General features: G+C 35.5%; 1 protein-coding gene across 2 annotated transcripts in view; it reads right to left on the bottom strand.

The window, feature by feature from the left end:
* The window catches only part of FAM135B (family with sequence similarity 135 member B), a 510,321-nt gene that overhangs the window by 44,202 nt on the left and 452,491 nt on the right, over nucleotides 1-13,628 (bottom strand). For both annotated transcript variants that reach the window (XM_074202646.1, XM_074202647.1), the window contains exons 10-11: nucleotides 2,406-2,561; nucleotides 482-555 (exon numbers count right to left, since the gene is read on the bottom strand). In XM_074202646.1, the coding sequence (XP_074058747.1) occupies nucleotides 482-555; nucleotides 2,406-2,561 (230 nt within the window). The remainder of the gene's footprint in view (nucleotides 1-481; nucleotides 556-2,405; nucleotides 2,562-13,628) is intronic.

Genomic DNA, 13,628 nt, shown 5'->3' on the forward strand with positions numbered 1-13,628 from the left:
TATTTCATGAACTCTTTTTTTATTTCCCCATTCAGGCAGAAATATTTTATTCTACAGCTACTTCTTTCACAATATTTTGTGCCTTCTTTTGATCTTTATTATCATTGTCTGAGTATATGTCTTATTTCCAGGGTCTTCAAGGTTATAATTTCCTTGAAAACAGGATCTATACTTTATATCATGAAGTTAAACTCTCATTGTGTATAGAACATGACAAATCACAGAGAAGCATCTTGTTATAAATGTTTTGGATTAATTGATAATCAAATACAAGTAAATAAATATATATTTAGATATAATATTTTGTTATGTGTGAAATATGCTATTCATATTTATTTCATATATTGGTTATATGTATACCTATACATATAAATACACACAAATACATATGTGTTTTATATATAGGTGCATACATATATGGATATGGATATATTTTTATAACTGTGTGTCTCTGTATATGCAATTTGAGGGCTATACTTACACACTTTCCTGAAATGTCAGGACAGAAAGTTTTTTATGTTCCATAAAGAAGAAAGCCTCTGAAAATCTTCTGACCTAGGAAAGAAAATGTTAAACTATTTTAAATCTAGCAGTTTTCCCAAAATGGATATTTTCATTGGCTAAACCTTATCATATGACTTTTTTTTTTGGCAAGGCAATGGGGTTAAGCAGCTTGCCCAAGGCCACACAGCTAGGTAATTATTAAATGTTTGAGGCTGGATTTGAACTCAGGTACTCCTGACTCCAGGGCTGGTGCTCTATCCACTGCGCTACCTAACTGCCCTCATATGACCTTTTGCTGGACATTTATACATCTTCAATTGATCATCTATATTGCTTCAGGAGTAACATTAGTACTTAGCAGAGGAGAAATACATCTTTGGGAATCACCAGTATCCCCATTTTATTCTCCACTCCCTTCAACTTGAATCATGTTTCCTTCCACACTCCTTTTGAATAGAAATAGCCCTACATTAGGATTTATGAAATAGGTGATCCTAAATCTAATATTGGCTCACTATGTTCTCCTTAGTTTTCCTTCTCTGGGCATCTGTTCCTTCATTTGATAAACTCTGGTTACTGACTCAGCAGAAGTCTGAAATTCATTAAAGCTCTAATATTCTACATTCTATTCTCCAAAAAGCATTCTCTTCTTTGGGAGGAGATGGAAGCAGAGAGCCTCTTGGGAATCTACTATGCATGATTATATCATAAATATATACTTCTGTGATCTCCTTTCTGAAGAGCAAACTGGGGTTTGCAAGTATGTTCTTTTTCCACAGCAATATTCTCTCATATTTTTGCTGATTCTTTCTTTTTCTTTTTCTTTTTTCTTTGAGCTTGGGGTCTTGAAGCATTCTTCATTCATCAACCACAGATCAGTAAAAATCCCTTGGAATCTAGAAACTGCTTATTTATAACCAATCTCTGTCCTATTGTAGACATTAAAATATTCTAGAAAAAAAGACTTTGAGCTTTTTTAAGGCAAAAGACAAATTAAATAAGGGGGAAAATGGAATAGATGACAGTGATTTTTAAAGGCAGAATTGCCCCCCTATTTACTTCAATTTTCTGATTGAAGGAGAAGAATATTCACATGGGAAACAAAATAAATTTAAATGTTTAACAAGGAATTAAAAACTATGATAATTGAGGAGATAATGAGGAGAGCATCTGCCTTCCCTCAATGATTTTAAACAATCAGGATCGGACAAACTATGTCCCAGGAACTGAGTGAATCAGTAGATGTAGTTATGAAAACACTATCTATAACCTTCAAAATCTCCCCGAAATTGGAAAAGTACTGGATAAGTGAAAAAATAAAGAGTTATTCTTGACCTTAGCTATAAATAGTGAATAAACATATATGCCAGAGAAGCTTTAGGGGGAAGCTGGGAGGCATAGCCAAAAATGACAGAGTGAAGTTAGAAAGTTTGCCAAGCTGTCTCAAAATATCCTCTTTGCAACTCTTAAAAAAGTGCCAAACCAAATTCTGATTCAAAAGTCACAGTCAGTCATTTTTCAATCACAAGGAAGCTTAGGAAGACAGAAAGAGAAGTCTGTAGACACCGGGGTGGGTGCTGGTTAAGAACATTGTGCCTTCATTTTACTGATGGGTATTTGAAACTCAGCAAAAATCAAATGACTTTCCCAAAGTCCCAGAGGTAAAAAGCAGCAGAATTAGAATTTAAACTCTGTCTTCTGACTTTCAAATTACTATTCTTTCTATTATATCACATTCTTTTTGACTGAGTAGTCCTGTTGTCAAGAAGTTCCCAATTGTGTAGCTCATGCTTTTGCCAATGGATTTGAATTCACTGTACATTTCCTTTCAGATTCTAGGGTCAAAAGATTATTGACACATACTTGAAAGTTATTCACAAAGCTATTTTTTTTCTCCTTACCCTTAGAGCATGGTGCTCCTTGTTGAGATATGTTGTGACTTCAGGGTTCAGAGACACCATTTCCAGGAATTGGGTCCATAGTTCCAAGAGGTGGGAGCAAAGCCAAGTGAGATCTTTACTTATCTGCTCTGCTATCTTCTCTGGATTGTTCAGTAGCTGGTGGGGGGGAAAGATTCCTTAGGTCAAATCCTACTGGTCCCAGTTTTGCCATGAAGTTATCTCTAACTGATTCCTTAACCAACTTCTCCAAAAAAAAAAAACCAAACCCAAACAAAACCCCCAAAAAACCCCTTATTCCATTATTTTTCAAAGATTGGTATAGTAGAAAGAGTTCTAAGTTTTCAAGTCACAGATCATAAGATTTAGTTGGCATTCATAGTGGTAAGGATCATCTCACTGAGTTTCATACCCTCTTTGTGCAGAAGAGAAACTGAGAGAAATGTGAATCACTTTTGCAGCTTAGCTTTCTAGATCTAGAATTTGAAGGGACTTCAGAGGCCATCTCATCTTAATCTACATTACAGGAATGAGGAAACAGTAGTCCAGCAAGAATAAATGATGGCCAAGATCACACAGGCTATAAATTATGACATGAAAACTGATACCAAGGTCTCCAAATTCCATCTTCAGTATGGGTTTTCTATTTAAATGCATTGTCCTGGAGATCAGGAATTGATTTAGTTGTATTCTGTCTTTGTACCACCAAGCCAGTATATTTAATTTATTTGACCAAACAACTCAGGTTAAAGCATTCGGGATATCTAGAAAACTTGTACTCAGGAAATGATATACTCTCTATTTTTTTTTCCTACAAGGCAGTGGGATTAAGTGACTTGCCTAAGGTCACACAGCTAGGTAATTATTAAGTGTCTGAGGCCAGATTTGAACTCAGGTCCTCCTGACTCCAGGGTGGTTCTCTATCCACTGCACTACCTAGCTGCCCCAGGAAATGATATACTCTTGAACTACACTGTTATGTGATGCAGCTTAAGATGAGCAAATGCACACAAACATACACACATACACACACACACACACACATATATTACATATGTGATGTGGCAATATAAACAAAGGATTAGTCTCACATACTGAAGGGTGAAGTAGCCATGTTGGTAAGGGAACACATTCAAAATTGAAGTTCAGATGGCAAGATTATAGACCCTAAACATTGGTGTAGTAATGAAAACCAGAGAGGGGCATATTCTTAAGGTCTCAAGTTCCCATATTAATACTGGACTTGTATGAAGCTCATTTAGGGAGAGTTTCTTTACTGAGGCTACAAACTGATGGGATAATTAACTAAAATAGCAGAAGAAAAATGACTCAAACCCCTGTAATAGTTAAGAGTTCATCAAAGGCTGGCAGTCTTCTCTGACCATGGCCCACTCAAGGCTGTTTGATTCTCTGTCTCTCTCTCTGTCTCTCTCTCTCTCTCTCTCTCTCTCTGTCTCTCTCTCTCTCCCCCCTAGCCTTTTAATAAATTTTTGTTTTATTTCCACCCATGCTTTCCCAGTCTGAATAATGATTCCTCATAGGTAGAACCTAACCCAAGTAGCCAGCAGCTACATTTTGGCAATCAACAAAGGGATTCTCTCTGCCCAGACTGGGAAACTGGATCAAGCTCCATAGGTGAGAAGCAACATTCCCGTTTTTAGATACTTATTCTTAGACCTTTAGCCCTCCTTCTGTGTTTTCCTTTTTACTGCAAAATGAAAAATAGTTGAGTTTGTGGGTTGTCAGCAAAGCTGAACCCACGTGGTATTTGGCAGTAGCCCTGGTATGGGCCTGCCTGGTTTTCAGACTGGCTGGTGTTGGCAGTTCTGAGGTATGTTTGGTTTATACCCTACTGTGAAGGAGAGTTGTTAAGGAAGGACATTCAGAGTATGTCCAATTGACTTGTTTGCCCACCTATAAATTGACAGAGAACAAACTATGGAGGGGTGTGGTGGGGAATCCAGTACCAATACTCCTCCCCCAGCTGTGTGCTTGCTTCTTAGAAGGAATTAGATTTGACAAAAGCAAAACATCTGAGCTCCTGGAAATTATCCCTTAGGTGACACTCTTTTTCTATCTTTCTTTCTTTTTGAAATGTTCTCTCATTCCCTTCCCCCCTCGCCACCATAGAGGGAGAGGGGCAAGAGAAGGAAAATTTTCCTTTTTAGAACTTAGAAACTCAAACCTATGTCTCATATGGAATGCATACTTCACTGCAGGAAGGGTAAGACCGCCCAAAAACTTGTTTTAGGAAACAGGGGATCCCCATACCCTCCTGATTTGGGGAAGGGGGGGGGGGTTTCCTTAGGCTACACATGCTTATCAATTCCAATCCCTATATAGCTGGGCTGAGGAAATCCCACCCTTGGGAGGGGCAAGGGGAAATAGGCAGATTGTCAATTAGTTAAGAAAAAAAGGGGGAAAACTTTTTCTGGAACTAGGAAATTCAGATTTCATGAGTAACTGGATTTGAATTTTATAAAGTTACTTAAGAATGCATTCAGTTTTAACTATTGCTTGGCTCTTTCAAAATCTTAATGAATATATAACAGGTTCCTCAAGAAATTCTGATTGATTCTAAAAAAATGTTTATTTTTTTGACTGGTCATATTTGGCACATTCAAAAAATATATGTGTGTATATGTGTGTACATGTGTATTTAAACATCAATGGGACATTTTCACATCTCTCTACTGACCTGGAGAGTTAGGAAAATTTGTCTGTATTCTGAGATCTGGTACCGGCTAGGGTATCAATCTCAGCATGATAAATTTGATACAAAAGAGTTGCCTGTGTCTAAATTCCTGTACCTGTGTGTGTGTGTATAATTCAGAACTGAAATAGTTACAGTTACTTGAGTTAAGTGTTACTCCTTTTAGTTTGAGTTTTGAATTTAATTGCTTAAAAAGGTCTAATTTTAAGGAATTAATGAAGTTGGGATCTGAGCCTATCTCCTTATACCATTTGAAAGCTGGCAAAGTTTGTGAAATGATCTCATTTGTGAACTAATGCCTTGCCCCCAAGAAGCTTTGAAAAGAGAGTGGGAAGGCCTTTGATAGAGGAAAAGGTCACCATCTTGTGTTTAAAAAGAAACTATCTGAGAGCTAAATGAGTAATTTACTCACCTAAGTTGTTTAACAAATATTGAGAATTTGTGTGTGTTAAGAAGGAAAATATAACTGAGATAAATTGTATTTCAAGGAATTTGGGAATATTGAATTATATATAATCTACTAATTTCTTTTGGGGAAGAGAAATTCTACTAAATTTTTAATCTGATTTGTTTTGATTTTAAATTGATAATATATTGACAATAGTTGACAATAAATAATATATTGTTGACAATATATGTCAGCAATCTCACAAGGTCTTTTGGTAAAGAAAGAAAGTTGTAATCTTTGTCATTTACATTTATCATCATATCTTTATGGAAAGGAATATATGTATATGTATTTATCAGTCATGTTATATTCTTTTGTAACTTAAAAGAAATACTAACAGTGTTTGGTTCTCTTGTGAACATGTAAGCTATATGAATACTTTAATGTTAAAGCCTAGAATTAACATGTGATTGTTTTGAAGGGGTGGTATAATGGTTTTAAAGAATTCTGAAAGTAATTTGTATTCTGAGATGGTTAGTAGTTAAAAGTTTATAGAAATATCTAGCTATATATGTAAACTGGCAATAAACTGGTTATTTGCTTTGGGGGAAAAGCACCTATGTAACATGAGAAAGATAAAATAATGATGATTTGAGATTTTTCTGACATTCTCTAGCCAATTGTTATGTGAGAAGTATGGAGATGATGAGCAACCTTTTATCCAGAAGGAGATGTTTAGTTACTTTAAAACTAGTTAATAACTAAATAGGTTCATTGTAAAAAGTTGATTTTATAAAAAAATGAATTAGGATTATTTTTACATCTCAAAATCTGTTTATTGCATTTCATTTATAGCACTGCCCTTAGCTACATGAGCAACAATTGAATTATGATCTTTTCCTGGATCTCCTATACCAAATTATAGCCTGGCACACTCTTGGTTCTCCTTAGTGCTCATGCCACCTGAAGCTCTGGTTATAGGTAATTGCTATATTACAACATATTGATCTGCCTGACATCAGGTATGATAAAATAGAAAGACAATATCCCAGTGAAGCCAGTTAGCCCTATAGGGCTGGAGTCATTCTTTCAAGCCTCAACTAGGATAGGATTCTTTTAAAATTTCCCTCACATGACCCATTGAAAAATATTGTCTGTATGACTTCATAAGGGAACATGTCCTCATGTCCCTCTCTGCTCTGTAATAGTAAATTGCCATGATTATTCCAGGTACATCATAACTAAGTTTGAGAGTGAGCCAGTGGATCAGGATAATGCCTACTGGCATGTTTAATGACTTTAAAGGAGATATCTATTCTTCAAATGGAATTTTTGTTCATTTTAAACATGACCAAAGCCATAGAAAATTTTCTTGCAAATTACTTTTGGACACGTGCAGTTTTAAATGCTTTTTTTTCAGTACAATTGTTTGTACTATTTTTGAGTTTTTGTTTGCAATTTGTGTAGTATCCATCAACAAATCTGTGTTATATTGGAACCCATGTTCTTATAAAAAGACATTTTGATACTGGCTTAGGATCATACAGTATAATTCCTGCCCCTTAGAGACCTTCTAGTTTTTTTTTTCCCTAATTATTAGACCTCTGCTAAATAGCCTTCTCTTTTACAATATCTCTGGTTTTTGCTTGCTCAATTTTTTTTCTTGAGTTTTTGTTTCTCTTAGCTGTATAGCTCCCAGACCAGCCTCTGCAGATGCCAGTCAGCTTTGCCAGCCAATCCTTCCCTGGACCCTGCCCCAATGAAGCCCTCCCATATCCAAATGGACTCTGAAAAGGCCCAGAAGATTCTGGTCCTAAAATGATTGAGTAATGATGCAGAAAATAACAAAAAGAATTTGGGTGGGGATGTAAATTGACTCTTAAGATGTAAATTGACTTGAAGTAGAGAATTCTGATTATAACAAAAATAATTGTAATCTTGGGTGGGGAACCTCCCCATTCTTTAAATACCCTTGTTTAATGTAAAATTTGTATCCTGATCACATTAGGCTTAGCCCTCTACCTAATTCCAGTTGAGTTTGGGGGAAGGGAGTTCACCTTTCGCCCTCTGGATGAGAAGCAAGATGTAAAAAACTGAGCTGGAATCCAATTCAGGGCCTGCAGTCTTTTCCGACTATGGCCCAACCAAGGCTACTTGACTATTCTTCTCTCTCTCTCTCTCTCTCTCTCTCTCTCTCTCTCTCTCTCTCTCTCTCTCTCTCTCTCTCTCTCGCCTTTCCCATGTCTTGTAATCTTTTTAATAAATTTTGGTTTTATTTAAAAAAAAAGAGTTCATCAAAAAACTGTAAACCTCATCTCTCTGAAACAGAATAACAGTGGGAAAATGTAACTTTCTGTTTTTTTCTATGTGTTTCTATAGACATTACCACTACTTTTAGGTTAAATGACTTCACGTTGTCATCCTATAATTAAATGACATTAAACAATTTAAAACTTATAATTGTTACAATCTTACAAAATGATTTATACTCAGCAAAGTTTAGGAAAGGTTTGTTAGATGGCATCTCACTATTCTAATTCTTGTCTCCACAGGAATCCCCCCTATATTCACCCCAACAAAGAATCATAAAGATTCTGTTTGAAGGAAGGGATGATCAGCTACTTAACCTCAAAATCACATTTACTAAATGTGAAATGTCAGGCAAGTCATTTTATATCTCTGAGTCTGTTTCCCAATTTTCAAAATGGATGGAGTAAGAACCAGGCCCTCTCTAAGTTTTCTGCCAGTTCAATAGTCTATGAAGCAACAATAACAACATAAAAACTATTAACAAAGCAAAATCTTAATTAACAGCTCTTTTGTGATGATAAAGAATTAGAATCTAAAAGGGTAATCATTAATTAGGAAATGGTTGAATATGCTATGGTATTTGAATGTAATAGAAGAATACTGTACTATAAGAAATGATGAAAGTGAGAGTTTCAGAGAAACTTATGAAGACTTATAGAGCCAGGAGAGCAAATTATACAATAGCAATAATAATGTAAAGATAAACAATTGTGAAAGGCTTCAGAACTCTGGTCAACATAATGACCAATACAATTTCAGTAAACAACTGAAGAATTCAGTGCAGATTGAGCTTATCTTTAAAATTATCTTGGGGCATGACAATTATGGAAATTTGCTTGACCATACCTATATTTAATGGGTTTTCATGTTTTTCTTTCATATGTTGGGGGGTGAGGTTGTTTTGAAAATTGAATTAAAAAATAAAATGTGATAAATATGATATAGTGGAAAGAATATTAATTTTCTATTCTAAAGACTCAGATTATGATTCTAGGTCAATTATGAGTATGTCTTTAAATAAATCTCTCCAACTCTCTGAGCTTTAGCTTCCTCGTCTGCAAAATGAAAGGGTTAGATTTGATGGCCTTTAAGATCCCCCCACCCCACTCTCCTTCCAGAATTTAGAATTTATGGTATCCTTACTTTATTAATAAAGTATCTCACCTTGGGTAAAAATAGCTTGCTTTGCAGGGTCTCATTTTCCTTTATCTATAAAAAGTTAGTAATTATATCTTAGCAGTGGACCTTAAAGGTATGAGTCAAAGTTTTTAAAGTGTTAGATAAATGATCTGGCATTTTTTTAAGCACCTATAGTTTCATTGTCATGGAGAATTCATGCAGATCCAAAACACTTTTGCTACCACCAGGATTAGAACATTGCCTGCAGCTAGGCGGTGCAGTGGGTAGAGAACTGGCCTTGGAGTCAGAAAGACCAGTTTGAATTTGGCCTCAGATACTTAACTTCAACTAGCTATATGACCCTGGGCAAGTCACTCAACGCAGATTGCCTCACATGCAGGGCTATCTCCAGTCATCCTGATTCAAATTTAGCCAACTGGACCCAGATGGCTCTGGAGGAGAAAATGAGACTGTTGACCTATCACAGCACCTCCTCACTCATATCCAATTCATGTGCTTGTCATAGCATCATCTCCCTGATGTCATTGTCCTTTTTGAAAAAAGAAAGGCAAATTTACCCAGATCACAACTATTATATCTCAGAGACAGGATTTAAAGCTAGATCTTCCTGACTGAAGTAGGCAGGATGTTGCCTGCCTCTCAGAGGAGAAATGAGTTAATCCTATCATTATTATTCTTGTCTTTATCTGTGGCTACCTAATAGTTTTATTTGCATTACACATCTTCCCAATGAAATTCTTAGCTACAATTAGTGATGATGATAATGATAACTAGAACTTAGATGGTATTTCTCTTGCCCCTTCTTCTTTCTGGTTGGAGAAGGTGGAGCTGGACCTAAAAGAGCTCCTCACAGATCCTCTGAGGGCAGTCAATCCATCTTTTCCCAGCTTAATCCAGTTCTCTAGATTTTAGCGTGATGCTTCACACATTCCTTTATAGTTTTTATTTCATGTGTTGTTTTTTTTAATGAGATTGTGAATTCCTTGAGTGCAGAAACTTTTTTTTGACTTTCTTTGTTTACTTAGTGCATAACACAATGTTTGGCAGAAAGTAGGTGCTTAATATATATTGACTGCCTCAATTGTGATGCCCACAAATTCTGGTAAGGAATGGAAAAACAAGACATCTAAAAACTATTGATTGTTTAACTTACAAACTTTCCAACAGTGAGAACTTTTCAAGAATTTAAGAGGGAAGGCAAAGGTTATTTTATGAGGAAATTGCTTGCCTGAAAGAATTCAAAGCAAGATGGGGTAACTTATTTATCAGGGATGATGATTAAGGTATTCTTGCTTCAGATGGGGAGAGTCAAATGATCTTTGACATCAATAAGATTCAGTGAGATTGTAAATGCAGAAACAATTCTAATTTTCCTGAATTGTTCCGCGTGTGCCAAGGAATCCCATCTTTTGTTTCTTGGGAGGCTGTTTACCAATAGCAAATAGTGCCTGTTATTCTGAGACACATTTTTATTTTTCAATCTGCTGGCAAGTTCATATTTTTTCCCCTTTATAAGTTAATTTTGACTGTTGGGAGAAGAACTTAAGACTCAAGGGAGGCATTTCAGTAAGCTCCTCATAAATCTGCCTAGAACATCACTGTGGACTTTTATGTGTTGGTAAAAACGACCTTAAATAACCATAAAAGATTTATTTTATTTTCTGTTTTGGAAAGAGAAAGGGAGTCTTTAGAATACTCATTGATTTGTTGTCCAATGTCAGCCACTAGGTGGTACTGTTCTACCTACCATTTCCACCCTGCAGCTTATGTTATTCCTTTTCTGGCACCGGATAAGGGGGAGATGCTTTTTCACTTGGCTGCACACTTGGCTACTCCACTAAAAGGTGACTTTGGGGAGAAGTGACTGATTCCCAGAATCTCTATTTCAACCTTACCCTCCAACTATTCAACAGGATTCCTTCCTGACCTAGCATTCATTTAAGTACAACAAAGGGATGCAGCTGATCTCACTAGACTTTCTCCTCCTTACAAAACAAAGCCAACCACCCCAAAGTTGCCAATATCTTATGAACATTCCCTATAGGCTGGGCTTTACTTGTTCAAATGCAAGTCATCCTTAGATTTTTCCCTTAAAGAAAATCAGATTTATAAAACTTTACTGTTATAAAACCAAAGTTTCAGAGCTGAACAAGAACTTAGAAATCATATTCTTCAACACACATCATTTAACAGATAGAGAAAGGAAAGCTCTGAGACCCTTGCTGACCACAGTGGTAATATGGAACAGAGACAAGATTAAACAAGACCCCAAACTCTTAACTCTTGACTAAAGCCATGTGCTCCTGTCCAGTTGCTTAACCCTCCACCTAACTTTCACCCTCTGTGAAATGTACATAAGAGTTATTCCATCTCCCAGAGTTGTTCTAAAAGTTAAATGAGACAACAAAGATAAATTGGTTTGCAAATCTTAAAATTTTAGCTAAGTGTTAGGTTATTAAATAAGCAATCTAAAGCTAATTTAATATAATTCCATCCTTTGTCAGATAATGAAACTGTGGCACAGATAATGTATCCTATAAAGGATTTTCAACATCCCCTTTGGTATTGTATTTTGATAGTTGAGCTTCCCAGTTAAAAGTCTCATCAATCCAAGGACACTGCTGTACCCAGGCATCTAACTGATAGGGTTTGCCTTATAAAGTGAACTCTTTTATTCTTACTCTTCTCCTTTGTTTATTTTCTTTGTTAGACAAGAAAGTCCTTTCATTTCCAACTATCTGATTTCATTCTTGGTGATGACACTGTTGGAGACAGCAGGAAAAACCCTGGGTTTGTAGGAACTGTTACAGAATTATTCATTTGTCAGCTCCTGCCTTTGGAAGCTCAGTTGCATTGAATTGGAATGTTATTGTGTGTTTTAAATTGCTCAGTCTAAAAGCATTTCCAATTTCTAGAGATCAAAACATTGTAAGCAGCTACTCTGAATGAAATTGAGTTGTTCCCACTGGTCCAAATACTGTGGGTGTCAAGTAAGCATCATCTCTTATCTTGCAGTCAAGCTCACTGTTTATAATGGTGACACACTGGGACACAGTAGGGGCTCCAATGTTTGGAACATGAAATATCAATACCAATACAGCAAAAGAAGAAGAAATAAGAAAGGAAAAGGGCTCTGTTTAATTATGATTTAGCATTATTCTCAATTTAGAGTTTTTGGAGCTCTTTAAGGTTCGTAAGCATTTTACATTTGTTATCTCTTTTTGTATCCACACAACCACAACTTTGTAAAATAGGTGCAGCAATTATTCTCCCTTTTCAGAATAGGAACACTGACAGTTTCAGGAGACAGACAGTGGTTAAGCGACTTGCTCAGAGTCCTACAGCTAGTGATATCTGAGAGTGGTCTGAACTCCAGGTCCAGCATTTAGAAGTGCAATTTGGAAGTCAAAAGAGTCAATGAGATTTCAACTTGCATTAAAGGAAGTATCATTTCTATTTGATAGTTATAATTTATACCAGTCCAAGTCAGATAATACTTGGAATACTCTACTTATTTCTGGACTGCACATTTTAGGAAGGGCACCAGTATATTAAAATATCTCCAGTAGAAGGCTAAAAGAAAGATGAAGGGTTTGGAGATTACACCATATCAATTATGATTCAAGATTATGCTTCAAGAACTAGAGACATTTAGTTGAAGAAGAGAAGCCTCAAGGGACATATTATTTGAAGTGATGGAATTTGCAACAGGGATTAGATTTATTCTGATTAACCTTAGAGAACAAAACAAGCAAACTTGATATGAAGAATCTTTTTTCCTATTAGTTAGAATTATCCAAAAATGGAATGGGCTACACCATAAGAGAACGGGGTTCCTCCTTGCTTGGTGCTTCAAAATCAAGTCAACAAACATTCATTTATTTATTTTTTTAGTTTTTTGCAAGGCAATGGGTTTAAGTGGCTTGCCCAAGGCCACACAGTTAGGTAATTATTAAGTGTCTGAGACCAGATTTGAACTCAGGTACTCCTGACTCCAGGGTCAGTACTCTATCCACTGTGCCACCTAGCCATCCCTAAACATTCATTTATTAAGGACATATTATATATCAGTCATTGTCCTAAACAAAGAGAATTTTTTTAGAAAGTAAATCAGTGCACAATTATGTATATATATATATATACATATATATACATATATATACATATATGCATACACACACGTACATGCATAGATATCCATTCACACATATATGTTGGATTATATATATGCATATATACATTCATACAGATGCAATATATTACATATGATAAATAATTTATAATAGCAGTATATTACTTATAATATATTCCATTTTTATATGGAATATATTTTGTATTTGTATGTTTACACTTACAATACACTCTTGGTCTCAAGAATTCATAATCTAATAGATTGATGACAATTAGGTTTCAGAGGAAGTTCTTGTTAAGGTATGGGCTGCACTTTATAGCCTCTGAGATAGAGTGGTTTTTATAAATCTTGACTGCATGTGGATAAATTATAACTACATATGTCATTTTATGAGAGTTAATATATGTGTATATAGGAATAGATATGTGCATATATGCAAGTATATATGTGTATATATGCATGTATATGTATATGTATATATATATATATATATATATATATATATATATATATATATATCTTAGACTGGTTCTTCACTGAAGC

This window comes from Macrotis lagotis, chromosome X (genome assembly GCF_037893015.1).
Source record: "Macrotis lagotis isolate mMagLag1 chromosome X, bilby.v1.9.chrom.fasta, whole genome shotgun sequence".
Lineage (NCBI taxonomy): Eukaryota > Metazoa > Chordata > Mammalia > Peramelemorphia > Peramelidae > Macrotis > Macrotis lagotis.